Source organism: Rutidosis leptorrhynchoides, chromosome 8 (genome assembly GCF_046630445.1).
Source record: "Rutidosis leptorrhynchoides isolate AG116_Rl617_1_P2 chromosome 8, CSIRO_AGI_Rlap_v1, whole genome shotgun sequence".
NCBI classification, from domain to species: Eukaryota; Viridiplantae; Streptophyta; class Magnoliopsida; order Asterales; family Asteraceae; genus Rutidosis; species Rutidosis leptorrhynchoides.
Genome location: NC_092340.1, coordinates 292,559,312 through 292,578,195, shown reverse-complemented (window position 1 = coordinate 292,578,195; position 18,884 = coordinate 292,559,312). Strand labels below are relative to the sequence as shown.

The following is an 18,884-nucleotide window of genomic DNA, read 5'->3' as shown; positions in this document are numbered from 1 at the left end:
ATGTTGGAACTACTCACCCGATCATTTCTTGTGACAAACATTACAGTCGTACCGCCACTCCGGAGAAAACGTTATAACGAATCTATACGGGCATCACGTGTAGTAAGGCCCCTCGAGTGGAGCTCTAACGCAAGACGCCTATAAACTTTGAGGCCCATAAAATGGGCAGCTCATGGGGATCGAACATATGTAAACATTCTCAAAGGAATTGACGCGGCAACACAAGCAGTGGAGCATGTAGTATAATTCCATGCAACGCGAAGAACCTTATTAGGGTTATAGTAGATGTAATTAAGAAGCAACCGGAACGTTAATTATTGGCCAATGCTAGATCGATAATGACCTATGCATTGTATATTGTATATAAAATTATAAAGTAATAAAAACTTGTTAATTTAAAAAAACAAAAAAAGTAAACAACTTGGATGACAATTACATATGTTTTGCTCGGTGATAAGAGCCCTCCGACTTTTAGTTTTGGATTAGTGATTAAAAAAGTTGATTCATTTATAGTCCTCGACTAGTTGAACTTATGGGCCGTCATTGTAAATGATATACATAATGCATAGTTTGTTATAAGGAGCTCTAACAAATATATACATAGCGGAAACACTAAGGGACAGGGGGCAGTCGCTCACAGTGAATTTGCAATTTTCAGTGTAAAAGATTTGAGTTTTTTTTATTTTACCACAATGAAATTTGTTTTTTGCCCCAAAGCTTTCATATTTTGCCTCAAAACCTTCAAACTTTGCCCAAAAACATCCAAATTTTGCCAAAAACAACCTTCATATTTTGCCCAAAAACCTCCATATTTTACCCAAAAAAGTTTCGTTCTCAAAATATTTTTCGCCCCGGATGAAAATTTTTTCCTGTTTTCGTCATTGATTGTATATCATCTGATTGCCCTATTTTCAATATGGGGAAGAAAGAAAATAAAGGAACTCGCAAATATTGGTAAAACTACATTTTTTTAACAGCATGTTAGGGGTCACTGACGGAAGCCAAAAGCCACCCACCCGTAAATTTCAGACCACGTGTTAGGAGGAAACCCCATATTAACTTCCTAGAAGGCACAATCTAGGGGAAAAACCCCAAATTAAATGCTCAAAATTTACAATTTATGATGACTCCCCCCGGATTTAAACCCTTGATCCCATGAAATCGGGATACCTCGGGGTACCACTGCTCTGTTAACGCGAGTGGTAAAAAACAAGATACAAATGAACCATAAAAAAACTTGTTACTTGTGCATTAAAATATATAAATTAAGTAGATGCATAACTCTTCAAAGAAATATTGGTTTCTTGCATTTATATTATCCTTTCTATTACAATTGTAATTGCGTGATTTCGTTCAGGTAAAATGTATTAGAATTAAATTCTTTTTATGACATTTAAATTTGACAATAGCAATTTAATAATCTTTTTCAGTTGGCTATGGCTACGACTATTCTGAGAGCTCGCCAATTAATTAATCATCGACTAAGAAAAGAACTTAATCAAAATACTTAATAGCATGACGATATATTTTTATGGTATTAGCCGATTATCCAACAGTTGAATCCTGAAATAGTGATGGCAACGATATGAGCAGGGGAAGCGAAAACAAATGTGGAAGTATTCATCTAATTTAAGGGAACAAATAAGGTTACTGTATTTTAATGTAGGACCTTTGCAAGTGAATCTAAATAAGTACCCTGCTAATAGGAAACACAATCGTAGATTCCGATTTGTGTGGTTTAACTTATTTCCCAACTGGTTAGAATACTCCATATCTAAAGATTACGCATATTGCTTTCTCTGTTATTTGTTTAATGACAAACCTAATGTACGCCATGGTTATGATGCATTTATTGTTACGGGATTTGATAATTGGAAAAGAGTAAATGATGGGAAAAATTGTGCTTTTCTTAGACACATTGCAAGTTCACAACATAGAAATGCAGTGGCACGTAGTGAAAGTTTGTTAAATCAAACGTGACATATTGAAAACCTTATGGAGAAACAAAGTGCTGAAAACAAATTGAAGAACCGTATACGATTGAAAGCTTCAATCGATATAGTTCGTTGGTGTTAGAGAATGCTCCTTACAATTCAAAGTATACTTCGGGATTAATACAAAAGGAAATTCTAGGTATTATTGCAAACAATGTCCGAAATCATTTTCGAAATGAAGTCTGTGATTCTTACTTTTGTGTCATGGTTGACGAGGCACGTGATGAGTCAAAGCAACAAATGGCTATAGTTTTGAGATTTGTTGATAAAGATGGGTTGATAAGAGAAAGGTTCTTAAATTTGGTACATGTTTATGATACTTGTTCATTAACCCTTAAACAAAATTTGTGGAATCAACTCTTACATTATCAGTTTGATACTAATAAAATTCATGGCCAGGGTTACGATGGTGCTAGTAACATGAGAGGAGAATGGAATGGTTTGCAAGCACTTGTTGCTAACGATTGTCCTTATACGTACTATGTTCATTGTTTTGCACATAGATTACAACTTGCCTTAGTTTCTTCGTCAAAAGAAGTTATTCCTGTCCACCAATTTTTCACAAAGTTAACATCCATTATTAATGTTGTTTGTGCTTCAAGTAAGCGTCATGACGAGTTACAAAAAGCTAAGGCGGATGAAATCAAATGTTTGTTAGAACTCGGTGAAATCAAATCTGGCAAAGGTAAAAATCAAGTTGGAACTATAAGACGAGCTAGTGATACACGTTGGGGTTCTCATTTCAAATCGGTTTGTAGCTTGATTGATATGTATGATGCTACTTTTGTAGTTCTTCGGAGTATAATCAAAGATGGATGTTCTTCAAAACGTAGTGATGCTGATGCAGTTTACGAGTATATGAAATCGTTTGAGTGTGTGCTTATTCTACACTTGATAAATGAAATAATGGGGATGACTGATACTTTATCTCAGGCTTTGCAAAAAAAATCTCAAGACATTGGCAATGCTATTGTAACACCCTGTTTTTCTAAACATGACGCTCGGGGCGTCATTTGAAGTCCAAGAATGATTATTTAATAGTTTGGATGTAATGCATTGACCACGATTGACTTTGGGATGTTTTAAAAGTGAAGTTGGAGTACATCAGGTAAACTGTCGAGTTTGAGTGCAGTTTGTCGCGTTCTGGTGCGTCGCGTTCCGTGACAAACATGCTTGAAACGAGACAACTTTTGATGGTGATTTCTGTCCACTTTGTCGCGTTTGAGTGTTGTGTGTCGCGTATTGGTGTCGCGAAACGCGACAAGGTGTCGCGAAACGCGACAAATGTCGCTGTAATGACATTATTAACCCATTTTAATGGAATCTTTTGAGGGTGTTTTGGTAAATTCACTTATGGCCGGTTCTAGAGCCATAAGACTGATTCAAGGCTCATATTATCCTCATTTTCACTCAAAAACACTTTCACCTTCAAACCCTAGAGAGAGAGGAGAGTTTTAGAGAGAGAGAACTCCATTTGGAGAAGAAGGAGGTTGTTTCGGGTTAAACCTCAAGTGTTAAAGTTGTTCCACTCATCAATGGCATCATTTTGGTGGTATTGGTAAGTTCTAACTCCGAATTTCATCTTGGTGATTTGATATTCAAGTTTAGGGTTTTGAGCTAGTTAGTTGTAAAACCCATTTAGGAGGTGAAATGGGTAATTGTAACTAGTTATTGTTGATGTTGGTAGGTTTTGGGTTGGTTAATGATTTAACCATGTTTAGGACTTGTATGTTGTGTGTAATCACTAGTATTAGTGATTATAGAAGTGTTGGAACCACTTTGGGTGTATTTTGGTTAACTAATTTTGAAATGGGTCAAAATTAGGGTTAAGGTGTCATATTGGGCAAGATTGGTGTTTAACGCTTATGCTTGGGTTTAATTGGCATATTAGGACCATTTTCACTTGTGTTAGTGATTGTTGGTTAGTTTTGGCGCGCTTTGAGCTTGGAAGTGCAATTTGGGTCGAAATTGCACTAGTTGTCAATTTGGGTTGATTTGTAAATCCACCCTAATTGTGTTGTTGTATTTGTGAAATGGAATATGTACTTTCCATTGGCGTGTTACGGATTATTCGGTTGCATTCATCAAGACTTCGAGGTGAGTGTTAATATCCTATGTGCATATGTATGTATAGGATGGGTACGGGTCGGGTGAAGTGATTCTCGGTTATAGAGCTCACTTTACATATAGGTGGATTTGATGGACTTGTGTATGGGTCTAATTGGCACGGTTGTGCGTTTTGGTTGACCACCTTTGGTGAGGTACACGTTTTGTGTGTACATTATCACACGTGGTTGTGATGTGGATGATATAACCCCAATGGCGAAGGGTTTTGATGTTGAGAAGTGAGTCGCGTGTGTATTCGGATTCACGATGACGCGTGTAGTTTCGGTCATCTTATTGAATTGTGAAAGTGAATCTCGTGTAGTTCAGATTCACGATGACGCGTGTAGTTCGGTCATCTTATTGAGGTAGTGATCTCGTGTGGTTTCGGATTGCTAAGGCTCGTGTAGTTCGGCCAACCTCGATGTTGTGTTGTTGAAGATAGTAGTCTCGTGTGTATGCGGATCTACTAAGGCTCGTGTAGTTTGGCCAATCTTCATTGTGGAAATTGGGTTTCGGTATTGGGTTAAGGGGTTAACCTTGGACGTTTATATATTGTTATATTTATATATTGTTGTATTGTCGTGATGTAGCTAACCCTCCAGGTGTAGCTTCTTGGCGATGTTCACATTGTCGTGGGTGAACTTATATTTGTTGATATTATTAACTTTTTGCTTAGTGATCGTATGGTATGCCTAGCTTAGCTTGCCTTTACTCTTGGACGTTTCGGTATGCGGTATTTGATTATTTTTGTGGCGTGGACATCTTATGCATATATATGTATGTAGTATATTTTCACTCACTAAGCGTTAGCTTACCCTCACGTTGTTGATATTTTTATAGGTTCGCATGCTTGGCGGCTCGGGTAAGCTTGGGAATTAGAGATCTTGGCTAGGTTGCTTTAGAAGATCTTGCTTTTGGACTCGATTAGGATTTGGGTAGCGTAGTCCCAAATCATCATGCTCGGTTTTGTGTAAACGTAACTAGTCGGGTCATAATGATTATAACCGGTTTATGATTTAATTAATGAACCATTGTATTAGGGAGTTTAAATTATTAATGTATGTTTTAAGTTCGTTGAACTTACTTTGGTAACAAATATGTTTTAGAAATTGTGTAATGGGACCTAAAGTATTATTTAACGCGTATTAAAAGGAAAAAAATTTATGGGTCGGTTTTAATACGGGTTGGGATGTTTCAAGTGGTATCAGAGCATGGTCTAAGGGATTTAGGCGACTTGAGATAGGTGCCTAGACTTAGACTTTTGTGTGTGCTTATTTGTTGCGGGACTTGTAGGTGAACGGGTTATAGTTAGTGCCTTGTTTGTAGGTGGACTAACTAGGATTTTTGGCTTGTGTTGTGATGCTATTCCCTTGTGTGTGTTTATATCGCGTGGAATTGTCGTTGTGTTGGTTATATCATCGAGCGAGGCGATCGTTATACTAACGAGTTGAGACGACGTGTGTGCGTAATAAGGACTTGCAAACCTTATTACGGGTGCAAATCGTGTCTAACAAGTGATGTACGACGAGTGTTAAGCAAGATGGGGCGGTGTTATGCGTGTTGTTTTATACGTTCGTGGACTAATCATTTTGCATTCTTTAGAATGACGACGCGAAACGAGATCGAGATGAATGACGAGGAGTTTAACTCTAGAGTTGCGGCCACCGTTGCGGAGCAAATGAGTGCGTTTCGAGAAGAAATGGATAGGAAGTATTTCGAATTTCAAAGTAGGGGTGAAATGGAGCGTTGTCTTAAGAGCTTCATGAGGACTAGACCCCCGATGTATGACGGGAAACCGGATCCTTTGGTAAGCACAACGTGGATCTCGGATGTCGAAGGGTGTTTTCGTACTATTGAATGCCCTCCCGAGAAAAAGACGAGACTCGCTACTAGTTTGTTGCGGGGTAGGGCGAAGGATTGGTTGGATGGTAAGATTGACCTTGTCGGTGGTGAAACGTTTATGGCTTTGTCGTGGGATGAATTTAAGGAGGAATTCTTCGAGGAGTTCCGGACTTCAGTCGATTTGTGGGAGCTGTGTAATGAGTTACGAAATTTGCGACAAGGATCTATGGATTTGAATACTCTCAAGACGACCTTTATGGCGAAGGCTCGTTTTTGCCCGGAGTATTTGGGGAATGATCATTTGTTGATGCAAGATTTCTATCGGACCTTGAATGATGACTTGAAGAGTAAAATTAGCCGGGGTCAAGCGAAATCGTTTGCGGAATTATTCGCCTTGGCTAGAGGTTTCGAGTCGTATTCACGATCCAAGAAGAGTGAACCTTCAAGTGAAAGAAGGGTTGTTTCGTATGGTGCTCCAAGTAAGAGGTGTAACATCCCGCATTTTTCCGTTAAACTATTTTAACGTCCATCTTTTTATTTTTAAATAATGCATTCGTATCTAGATTTGTACCTTCCATTATTTAGCATTTCTAATATTCGTGTTATTTAATTTATAACATCCCTCGTTGCTCTAGCGTATTTAAAATATTCGTTTGGTTAATTCCCGCACCCGATTACAAACTTGAGGGACTAATCTTGCCACTTAGGCAAAATGGGTTAACTGGTAACCTCCTCAGCACCACACATCTCATTCATCATCTTCTTCCTCCCTTCTTACTTTCCTTTTATGCTCTCAAAATCTTCAAACACAAATTCATCATCCAAATCCATTCTAGCAAGTATCTTTCAAAACAAATTGCATAATTGAAATCCTCTCTTCATCCTCTACAACTTGATACCAAATTCATCTCATTTGGGTAACTTTCTAAAATTACTAGATTCTTTGTTCTTGATGTTTTTAACTTATAAAGTTGTTAGTTAGTGTCTATGGCTCAAGTATAATATGAATACATGTTTTGTTTGCTCGATTTGTTGTTTTGAGTAACTAGTTTGAACATTTAAAATGGGTGTGCTTAATCCTTGCTTTTGGTTGATTAAATGTTGTTTAAATGTTAAAGTTCATGTATTAAATGTGTTACTAGCATCATTAGCTTCATTTTGATGTGTAGGTTGATTTAGAAAAGCTTCATTTACAAAATGGTTGAATTCATGATTTTGATTAGGGTTTGATGAACTCTAAAACTAACTTTTGATGTTTTGAATGCCATGAAATGTTATTAGTTAGTGATTAGTTGTATTGTATGTTTCATTACCTTCAAAACGGCGTATCGTATGTGTAAATTGGATTCCCGAGTCAAGAAATGCGTTTTACGAACTTGAAACTTCGATTTTGAACATTTAACGATCATTTATTGAAGTTTTCATTGTTGTTAACTAGAAAAAATTCGACCGCGCGTTGCTGCGGTTGTGTTCGACGCGCGGTCGAATTTGGATATACGTTGTTTGGTACCTAATATATCTAGTAGGTTGGGTTGTTTGTTGGACGTGTATGTATATGTATGTAAAGCTTTTTTAACGATGTCCGTTTCGCGTATAGTTAGTCGCGTTGTGTTCGTAAAATTATTTCGAGTTGAACGGTGATCTCGGAAAAATTTAACTCGCACTGAGCGAGAATATAGGGCCCGTTATTTAGTGTTTTTTAACGATGTCCGTTTCGCGTGTAGTTAGTCCCGTTGGGTTCTTGAGATTTTTTAGAGCTGAACGGTGTTCTCGGAAAAATTTAACTCGTACTGAGCGGAAAGATATGCCTCTCTGAAAAACCGGGTGGAGTTTATTAATTAAAATAGGGATTTTACATTTTGTACCCCTGTTTTGGGGGGTGAATTTGCATCTTGTTAAAACCTGGGGGGGTAAAATTTATTTTTTCCATTTTTTTTTTCTTGTCGTTTGTATGTGGGGCTTGGCCCAAAACGACCAAAAACATGGCAGCTGTTAGTATATATGTAAATGATGGAATTGATTAATGAAATGTGTTTAGTTGTATTCCTCTTTAAATTACCTTTCCAACGATATAAGATACGTGTTTTGAATGTTAACGAGTCAAAAGTTATGGTTGTTTGAAGTTGAAATCGTCTAAGTGTAAACTGCCCCAGAATTGCTGCACCAGACACAGATGCGGCGCATCTGCCTTGGATGCGGCGCATCTGAGGCAGACTGCCCAAAAATGTCAATTTTCGCTTAATTCTAAGTATGCTACGCACCCCCGATCAACATGAAACTTGGCCAACATGCTCATATATGATTTCTAAGCTTAGGAAAATAGTTCGGGACCCGACCCGAACGTGTTGACTTTTTCGTTGACTTTGACTTTGACCAAGTTTGACTTTTTAGTCAAACTTAACCAAACACTTATGCAATCATTCTAACTTGCTTCTATACTTGTATCTTGCATGAAACTTGACAATTTGATTCACATGCTATATAATCGAGTCGTAACGAGCCATAGGACTAATTGAACAACTTTGACCAACCGTGTTTACCGTTATTGATACAACCTACTTGTTTAGGTCAAGGCTAGCATTCGTTCTTGCATACATTTACTTGTGAAGTACTATTATACTCTTGCACTCGAGGTGAGATCATAGTCCCACTTTTACTCTTTTGAACTTACATTTGGGATGAGAAAACATAAACGTTTCTTTTTACTAAGTGAACACAAGTACAGGAAAACAAACATTCTACATACGAGTTTAGAACAAAATCCTCAATTCGATTATCATTAGTTACACTTGCCGGGTGTAAGCGAGAACTTATGTTGTATGGATCCATATGGGTTTGACAAACCCTCATTCAAACGGTTCGCTACCATTTACGAATGGAATATATTTTCGTGAAACAGTGTATGTTCTAACACTATTATGATGGGGTTCTATGGAAGGAAATGTTAAGCATTGATAATTGGGTGCTCGTGAAACAAACTTTTGGAATGTATTACTATTATACCAATGTTACAAATCTTGTGGTTCACTTGTACTTACTTACTTAAACCTATGATTTCACCAACGTTTTCGTTGATAGATTTCTATGTTTTTCTCTGGTCTTTGAACGATTTGTGATACATGCTTCCGCTCATTAATTGATACTTGCATTGGATGTCGAGTATATGTGCATACATGGAGCGTCTTTTGACTTTATTTAAAATTGTGTCTTATAGGTTTCATTTGTACTTATAACTTTGTAACGTAACTTTTGGTTGAACCATTCTTGTAAACTTGGAAACAATCTTTACTTATGAAATGTAGGCGGCGCATTTTGGTCAAACGTTATTTTAAAGACTCATGACCACGTAACGGGACCTAAGTAGTCGGCGCCGTCAATGACGATTTTGTCGGGTCGCTACAAGAGGACTAAGGGTCCGAGCGTGAGCACGGGTGGTACGCGGACGAGTATATTGGATTCTAGTGCGCCTAGATGTTACAATTGTGGCGTGAGGGGTCACAAGTCTTGGGAATGTCCGGTACCAAAGAGTGATGGCATTGTGTGCTTCAATTGCCAAGAAGAAGGACATCGTAAGTCAGAATGTCCCAAGTTAGCGGGGACGGGTGCGGCAAGGAGACGTTAAGGTACGTTTCGTTTTAATAAATATGTCCTTTGATTATTTATTAAGTGCCGTTGAATTTGAGTTTGTAAAATGCCTTGTGTTGTGCATATTGTTGTTATGGGTGACGTTCCTAATGGAAGTACCCTATGGTGATGTTTTGATTAATGGGCGAAGGGCGTAAGACTTGGTGCAACCAAGCATTCCTTAGTATTTGGAAATGTTTCTACCAAGCCATGGAAATGGGTTTTGGTGTTCGATTGTTAAGCGCGTGTTCGCTATAGTGTGGAAGTTGATGAACCATGAGGTTCGGCGGGTGGATTGGAACCCGAAAAAGATCGAGTGTTTGATCTCGATGTATGTTGGTAAAGGAGTCTACGTGACGCGACATTAGGTGCCTCTTTTATACCTACTAGCGTGGTGTTCAACTCCGATTGTGTTGCGGTTACATTGTACTTAGGGTACCGAAGTGAAACCCTTAGGTACATGAGTGATCGGGTGAAATTTGACAAACTAAAGCAATTGGATGATTGCGAGAGTAGAGTGGTGTAATTTGCGGTACACTTTTCGTTCGAAGTGTTTAAGGATTGGTTGAAATCCTTCGTATGCTCAAGGTGGGAGCAAGATATGGTGATGGGTCATGTGAACCCAACTGTTGGTAAAGTCTGCCTTTGGTAGCATGGTACGGTTGTACGAGATGCGGTTATGAGACGTAGTTCCAAGTGGGGGAGTTACACTCCCGCTCGAGGAAGTTCTAGTGTGAGATTTCGGATGACGTTTTAGTAAGATCCAAAAATTGTGTTGGGACCTAGTTTTGGTCAAATTGTGGTAGGGTACAATTTCGGTTAAATTGTACTTATGGTTTGGATTTAAATTATCACCGAAGTGGTAATGTGGTAAATCTCGTTGAGAGATAATGAACGTGTTGGGCGAGCAAGGTGAAATCCCTCGGTTAAGGGATGTGCGTATCGGATCCTCTTTTAGAGAACGATTGTTGGGTACCTATGTTTGATATAGGCGGTTCTTGCTCGATTGTGGGAATGGTTAGTGGTATCCGTTAGGATTCACTATGGCGTAGCAGAGCGCGATGTTATGCTACTCGTTGTTCGAGGCCAAAAGGGCGTTGATTGGTGAAGCATGACTTTCGGGGTCCGCTGAATTCATCATGGTATTGTTGATTGGTGGAGCATGACCTTCGGGGTCCGCTGACTTCATCATGGGAGTACGTAATTGGTGGAGCATGACCTTCGGGGTCCGCTGACTTCATCATAGGCGTAGTGTTATATCGGTGAAGCATGACTTTCGGGGTCCGCTGACTTCATCCGGTGTTGAGATTGGTGAAGCATGACCTTCGGGGTCCGCTGACTTCATCATGGTAGTGGATCGCGTGTGGTTTCGGATTCACGATGACGCGTGTGGTTTCGGTCATCTTATTGTGGAAGTGAATCTCGTGTAGTTCGGATTCACAAATGACTCGTGTGGTTTCGGTCATGGTATTGAGGAGTGAGTCTTGTGTAGTTCGGATTCACAAATGACTCGTGTAGTTCGGTCATTCCTCTGGGATAGTGACTCTCGTGTAGTTCGGATTCACTAAGGCGCGTTTAGTTCGGCCAATCCCGATTGTTGTTGAGGTGAAGGTAGTGAGTCGCGTGTGGTTTCGGATTCACTAAGGCGCGTGTAGTTTTCGGCCAGCCTTCGTGTTGTGTAATCTATCGGTTGTTTTATACACCGATGGTGGGGTCGTAAGGACCATGATGTTGATCTGTTGGTTGTTTTATACACCAATGGTGGGGTCGTAAGGACCGTGTTGTGTGATCGATCGGTTGTTTTATACACCGATGGTGGGGTCGTAAGGACCATGATGTTTGATCTATTGGTCGTTTGATATGCCAATGGTGGGGTCGCGAGGGCCATGTTGTATGTTTAGTGATGCGATAGACGTGTTTCGCTCACATGTTGTTACGGGTGTGACAATAGTCGATTTTGTACACCTTGGGATCTAGCATTGCCATAATCGTTTTGGGCGCTATCGGTTTTAACCGTTGGATTATGATGTTACGGTAGTTGCGTATTGGTCGTATTGCGCACTACAAGGGATGTTATGTGGTAAGCGTATCCGTGAGGATTCGTTTTTGTTCGGTCTTCATCATTTCGGGTTGTTGACCTTAGGTTGAGACTTGGTTGCTTTTAGCATTGTACTCGGTAAGGGTACGCTAAGGGATTGATATCTCGGTAAGAGATTGATTGAATTTTTCCCGATGTGAGGGCTTGAGCAAGTTTTAATGCTCGGATTTGCGGATTTGTTAAATCACGGATGACGATTTAGTGTTAAGGGCGGTCCATTGGGGAGGATTGCCTAGAGAAATTGGAAGGAAACATGATGTTTCCGCGAATGTTAAGCGATTGTAGTAGTTTTCGGATGCGTGTATTGCACGGCTCAGAATGCGTGCAAGTGTGTGTCTTAGTTAATGGATTAGTCCTTAGGTTAATGAGTAATGTGATGAAAGTCAGATTGAAACGTTTGTTGAGAACCTTAGTGTGTCGGGTTGGATTGATTAAGTGATTAGGATCACGAGGACGTGATCGAATCTAAGTGGGGGAGAGTTGTAACACCCCGTTTTTCTAAACATGACGCTCGGGGCGTCATTTGAAGTCCAAGAATGATTATTTAATAGTTTGGATGTAATGCATTGACCACGATTGACTTTATGATGTTTTAAAAGTGAAGTTGGAGTACATCAGGTAAACTGTCGAGTTTGAGTGCAGTTTGTCGCGTTCTGGCGCGTCGCGTTCCGTGACAAACATGCTTGAAACGAGACAACTTCTGATGGTGATTTCTGTCCACTTTGTCGCGTTTGAGTGTTGTGTGTCGCGTATTGGTGTCGCGAAACGCGACAAGGTGTCGCGAAACGCGACAAATGTTGCTGTAATGACATTATTAACCCATTTTAATGGAATCTTTTGAGGGTGTTTTGGTAAATTCACTTATGGCCGGTTCTAGAGCCATAAGACTGATTCAAGGCTCATATTATCCTCATTTTCACTCAAAAACACTTTCACCTTCAAACCCTAGAGAGAGAGGAGAGTTTTAGAGAGACAGAACTCCATTTGGAGAAGAAGGAGGTTGTTTCGGGTTAAACCTCAAGTGTTAAAGTTGTTCCACTCGTCAACGGCATCATTTTGGTGGTATTGGTAAGTTCTAACTCCGAATTTCATCTTGGTGATTTGATATTCAAGTTTAGGGTTTTGAGCTAGTTAGTTGTAAAACCCATTTAGGAGGTGAAATGGGTAATTGTAACTAGTTATTGTTGATGTTGGTAGGTTTTGGGTTGGTTAATGATTTAATCATCTTTAGGACTTGTATGTTGTGTGTAATCACTAGTATTAGTGATTATAGAAGTGTTGGAACCACTTTGGGTGTATTTTGGTTAACTAATTTTGAAATGGGTCAAAATTAGGGTTAAGGTGTCATATTGTTCAAGATTGGTGTTTAATGCTTATGCTTGGGTTTAATTGACATGTTAGGACCATTTTCACTTGTGTTAGTGATTGTTGGTTAGTTTTGGCGCGCTTTGAGCTTGGAAGTGCAATTTGGGTCGAAATTGCACTAGTTGTCAATTTGGGTTGATTTGTAAATCCACCCTAATTGTGTTGTTGTATTTGTGAAATGGAATATGTACTTTCCATTGGCGTGTTGCGGATTATTCGGTTGCATTCATCAAGACTTCTAGGTGAGTGTTAATATCCTATGTGCATATGTATGTATAGGATGGGTGCGGGTCGGGTGAAGTGATTCTCGGTTATAGAGCTCTCTTTACATATAGGTGAATTTGATGGACTTGTGTATGGGTCTAATTGGCACGGTTGTGCGTTTTGGTTGACCACCTTTGGTGAGGTACACGTTTTGTGTGTACATTATCACACGTGGTTGTGATGTGGATGATATAACCCCAATGGCGAAGGGTTTTGATGTTGAGAAGTGAGTCGCGTGTGTATTCGGATTCACGATGACGCGTGTAGTTTCGATCATCTTATTGAACTGTGAAAGTGAATCTCATGTAGTTCGGATTCACGATGACGCGTGTAGTTCGGTCATCTTATTGAGGTAGTGATCTCGTGTGGTTTTGGATTACTAAGGCTCGTGTAGTTCGGCCAACCTCGATGTTGTGTTGTTGAAGATAGTAGTCTCGTGTGTATGCGGATCTACTAAGGCTCGTGTAGTTCGGCCAATCTTCATTGTGGAAATTGGGTTTCGGTATTGGGTTAAGGGGTTAACCTTGGACGTTTATATATTGTTATATTTATATATTGTTGTATTGTCGTGATGTAGCTAACCCTCCGGGTGTAGCTTCTTGGCGTTGTTCACATTGTCGTGGGTGAACTTATATTTGTTGATATTATTAACTTGTTGCTTAGTGATCGTATGGTATGCCTAGCTTAGCTTGCCTTTACTCTTGGATGTTTCGGTATGCGGTATTTGATTATTTTTGTGGCGTGGCCATCTTATGCATATATATGTATGTGGTATATTTTCACTCACTAAGCGTTAGCTTACCCTCTCGTTGTTGATATTTTTATAGGTTCGCATGCTTGGCGGCTCGGGTAAGCTTGGGAATTAGAGATCTTGGCTAGGTTGCTTTAGAAGATCTTGCTTTTGGACTCGATTAGGATTTGGGTAGCGTAGTCCCAAATCACCATGCTCGGTTTTGTGTAAACGTAACTAGTCGGGTCATAATGATTATAACCGGTTTACGATTTAATTAATGAACCATTGTATTAGGGAGTTTAAATTATTAATGTATGTTTTAAGTTCGTTGAACTTACTTTGGTAACAAATATGTTTTAGAAATTGTGTAATGGGACCTAAAGTATTATTTAACGCGTATTAAAAGGAAAAAATTTTATGGGTCGGTTTTAATACGGGTTGGGATGTTTCAGCTATTCAGCTTGTTTCAGCTACAAAGGAAAAACTTAACAACTTCAGAAACTATGGATGGAGCTACTTACTTAAACAAGTTATCACATTCTCGGAAAAACATCAAGTGGATATACCCGATTTTAATGCCTTATATAAGTCTACTCGATATCGCCCTCGTGGACACGATAATCAAGTGAGTGTTGAGCATTACTATAAGGTTGATATATTTATTTGTACGTTGGACAAACAATTGCATGAGATGGAAAACAGGTTCAATGATCATGTCATGGAGTTGCTAACTCTTACTCCCAATTTAGTTCCAAAAACAATTCTTGAAGCGTGTGATGTTGATCGAATTTGTTATCGTGTTAAGAAATATTATCCTGTAGATATTACAGAACAAGAGAGGATTCGATTGAGATATCAGTTGGGAATTTTTGAAATTGAATTGTCAAAGAACTCAAAGCTTCGTGCTGCTACTACAATTTCTGACTTGTGCAAAACTCTTGTGGAAACAAAAGTGTGAGGTATTATCCTATGCTTGATAGACTAATCCGACCCATCTTAACACTTCCGGTTACTGCTACCACCAAGAGGGCATTTTCAGCAATGAAACTGTGCAAAAATCGACTCCGTAATAAGATGTCAGATGAATTTCTTGCAGATAACTTAGTGGTGAACATAGAAAGAGATATTGCCGAAAGATATGACTCGAAAGCTATAATTGTTGAATTTAAAGATATTAAAGGTCGTTGAGCTGAATTGTAATATGTGTACATTGTCTTTTGGTTTCTTTTGACTTCCTTAGTGTACATTGTTCTTTTGGTTTCTTTTGACTTTAGAACTTAAGGTTATGTTTCACATATATAAATATATAAAGTAAATCTTTTGTGTTTATAATTTGAGATTTCCGTAATGTTGTTTGTATCAATCTCGCCCCATCTATTAAAAAGTTCAAGTTCCGCCACTGGATATGAGTTGAGTCTCCCCGACCCTTATCTCTACTCTAAATTGTAAACCAATCATAAAAATTAACATAGATATGGATATTATAATAAGACAGAGTTGGAGGGCTCATCACTAATAACGTAGCCAATATACACCAAATTCGTAATAACAAAACCATAAATCCTCGTATAACCTATAGCCCTGAGCAGTAATAATAAACCATTAACACTATTTATTCAGACATTTTATCGAGCACGTGGCAGACGTATATATATAATACAACCTTCAAATGGATTTAGATACTTAATAACAAATAGAAGCTACTAAAATAAGTCAATTTCAAGACAGACAGAATAATTTCAATCAAATTAACAGCTTGATAAAAACATATATTTGGTATAACAACATAGCTTATCAACATATTTATATAGCTGAAGTAAAAAGTAACGAATACCGGCTAAATGGATGAAGTAGAGAAAAAAGTAGACTAAGAGATTAGGGTTTGAAAAGGTATAAATTTGAACAACGTTAAGGTGTGCAAATTGAATAAGGAATAGAAACAAGGTAAACAAAAAAAGTAAGTAAAAGAAATGTCTTTTGGCTTATTCAAAACGACACAAAACTAAAGCTTTTACGGATTAGTATATAATATAATGGTAATGGTAATGGTAATTTAAACCCATATATCTGAAGAATAAATCTAATTTTTTCTCCCGAAAATAGCCAATTGTTCAACCAGGTCGAAAAACAGCATAGTGACGAAACAAATTATTGTACCAAATCTAAGTCTTCTATAAGTCAAAGTCAATAATCTTCACCCTTGAGATATCACTTTCTCCACAATTTTACAATATACAAATCACACGTCACCTACCAAACAAAAACGTCATCAAAACCCGTAAAAATAAAAACTCAAACACACGAATACTTTTCAATTTTTATTTTTAGAGAGAGAAAAAGTAAAATAGAGAAACGGGAAAGCAAACGATTCTTGAAATCCTCTTTCATGTCAGAGTAGACTGACCTCCTTACAGATTCTTGTTTTTCTGCCAAGTTTCAATTTTTCATCCAAAAAATCATGAATCCAAGCAAAGTTGAACTGGGTTTGTTCCATCATCACCTTGATCCCATCGTTGAATCTCAGCCGTTGATTTTAAACCAACAACCACCTTCACCACCACCACCGTCCTTGGATTTCGCCCTACCCCCTTTATCGGAATTCGACCTATTTCACGACGACGATGAAGATTCCGGCAGCCCCACCTCCTCCGACAACGACGCCGTCCCACCCACCACCCACAGTTCCGACGGCACTTCCAAAATTACAAACCCTAGAAACCCTAGAAATCAGTACATCGACCCTTACCCTTACATATCATCCCAATTTTACACATTTAACATCCAATCGCACTCGTTGATGATCCGATGCATACTTGAAGGCCGCCGGATCGCAAGCCCGGATGAAATTAGGGCGGTTACACCGCCCGCCGTGCTTGCGAGCTGGCGGTCCGTTTGGAAGGACCGAAACGAAGAAACTGCTTATTTAACTGCATGGAAGCGGATTCAGGATAAGCTTACAGTTCATACAGGTCAACATGGTAATGAATTTTTGTGCTTTAAGAATAATTCAAATAGTCAATTTGTTTCACATACTAGTCAATGGCAAGATATAGTAATGAGTTTCCATGGTGATGCTGATTTGAAACATTTAGGGCTGAAAGAAACTATTGATAGAATTAAGCAAGTTTGGACTGTAGGTGCTAAGTTTTATGGGATCCCTGAATCTTATATTAGGGCTTGTGTAGCTGCGTGTTCGGTTTGTTCTGATTCAAGTGGGTCGGGTTTGGGTCGGTCGAAAAGGCGTCGGTTTGAGTATACGGAGTCGTTTGATGTACCTGCGAAAGATGTGCCTAGTAAGTTGCAACAGTTGGCTGCTAAACATAAGGTTGTTTTGTGTATAAGGCAGAAGTATATTAGGTATAAGCCTTTTATGGCTGAGGTTAAGGATTATGCTTGTCATCGAGCAGGTGACCCCGCTTCATCTTCGAAAAAGTCAAAGGTTTTGAAAAGGGAGCCTTATACGTCGAAAAGATGCGGGTGCGGGTTTCGGATAAGGGCGATTGTGCCAATTTCTAATTATAATGAAAAAGATAAGAGCTTTGTTTATCAAGAAGAAGGGATTGCGGTTTTTAAGTTGTATGCTGTGCATTCGGGTCATGAACCTGGACCGTTAGATGGGAACGCTAGGATTATGCATAGAGTTGTTGGGCATAAAAGCGGGTTTTTGATGGATCAAGATTTTGTTTACGGAACAAGTGAAGAAGTCGATAACGATAACTTTATTGGGAGTGATGATGGTGATATGCATCATTCGGTTTTGCAACAAATAAAAGAACTAAAGCATGAAGTTGGGCTTCTTGAAGGGAAAATTGGAAAAATTCATCCTGATCTTTTGAGTTCGGTGTCTCAAGATTTATATGATCTCGTGAATAAAGTTAGAAGTGTAGGTGAATACGGAGTTAAATCAAACGGGATGCTTTTGGATAACGATTTGGTGAATTGGAGCGCGGGTCAAAATGCAGAATTGATTGAAGATGATGATGATAGTTTTGAGCGGACGCTTGGAGACGTTGGATCTTGGGATCAAATCGATGGTGGTGATTGTAGGAACGAGAAAGATCTTGTGGATGAGAATTGTAAACCTGAAAAATGGTTGAAATGTAACGGGTTTGATGAAAAAAGTATTATTCTTGATTGTGAGGATACAAAGTTGATAAAACAGCCAATAAGGGATGATGAAACAGAGACCGATGATAGTCTTGTTGGTTTGCAGGTCGAAAATTTTTATCCCGAGAATCCAAAATGGTATGATTCTCCTTGTGCTTTGGAACCGGGAATGGATGGGTTTAGGGATGGGGAGATTGTGTAGATTACGTTTAATCGCGAGTTTAATTTGGTGTATATTTGTGTACACAGATGAGTGATTTGGTAAAGTTTAGCCATTGGGCTTCTTTGCACATACTTTCGTATGATTATATGTTAACCATGTTGTGAACCGATAAATTTAGGACTTCATTTTAGTACATCAATGAAATGATGATTTTACCCCAATTCAAGTTGATATTTTCTTGTGCTTGTTAGTTGTTCTGTGTATCTTGATTTGCTACTTAAACTTAATTAACAGTTTGTTGGATCTCACTGCATAATTGTACTCCTTTCAAGCTACCTACATCAAAAAGTGGTTGTGGGTCCCACATATTTCATTATTATGTCATTATTCTTGTTACATAAATTCTCTCATCAAGAATAAATAAAGAGGAGAACATGAACGCGATCATTAGATTAGATACCATCATTTGAAGGCATCCGGCTCCTGATGGCTTCATCAAGTTCGATCTTTTACTCTCCCTGCAAGTAAGTTACTTGCATGATCTTAATTGTGTGATACATGGTATCTTATTCTTGTTTGAGTTGATCA

The 18,884-nt window shown here is 38.8% G+C and overlaps 2 protein-coding genes across 2 annotated transcripts; both read left to right on the top strand.

The window, feature by feature from the left end:
- Positions 1-1,608: 1,608 nt before the first annotated feature.
- On the top strand, positions 1,609-14,984 carry LOC139864311 (uncharacterized). Its single transcript, XM_071852890.1, has 3 exons — positions 1,609-1,960; positions 2,077-2,976; positions 14,479-14,984. The coding sequence occupies exons 1-3, from the start codon at positions 1,609-1,611 to the stop codon at positions 14,982-14,984; spliced, it is 1,758 nt and encodes a 585-aa protein (XP_071708991.1).
- Positions 14,985-16,365: 1,381 nt separating this feature from the next.
- LOC139862273 (uncharacterized) lies at positions 16,366-18,511 on the top strand. Its single transcript, XM_071850849.1, has one exon. The coding sequence runs from the start codon at positions 16,485-16,487 to the stop codon at positions 18,333-18,335; it is 1,851 nt and encodes a 616-aa protein (XP_071706950.1). The 5' UTR covers positions 16,366-16,484; the 3' UTR covers positions 18,336-18,511.
- The last annotated feature ends 373 nt before the right edge of the window (positions 18,512-18,884 follow it).

Coding starts and splice junctions, on each gene's coding strand:
- LOC139864311 (XM_071852890.1), top strand. CDS start 1,609: ATGTGGAAGTATTCATCTAATTTAAGGGAACAAATAAGGTTACTGTAT. Junction 1,961..2,076: donor TGCAGTGGCACGTAGTGAAA/GTTTGTTAAATC, acceptor CGTTGGTGTTAG/AGAATGCTCCTTACAATTCA. Junction 2,977..14,478: donor CAATGCTATTGTAACACCCT/GTTTTTCTAAAC, acceptor GGGATGTTTCAG/CTATTCAGCTTGTTTCAGCT.
- LOC139862273 (XM_071850849.1), top strand. CDS start 16,485: ATGAATCCAAGCAAAGTTGAACTGGGTTTGTTCCATCATCACCTTGAT.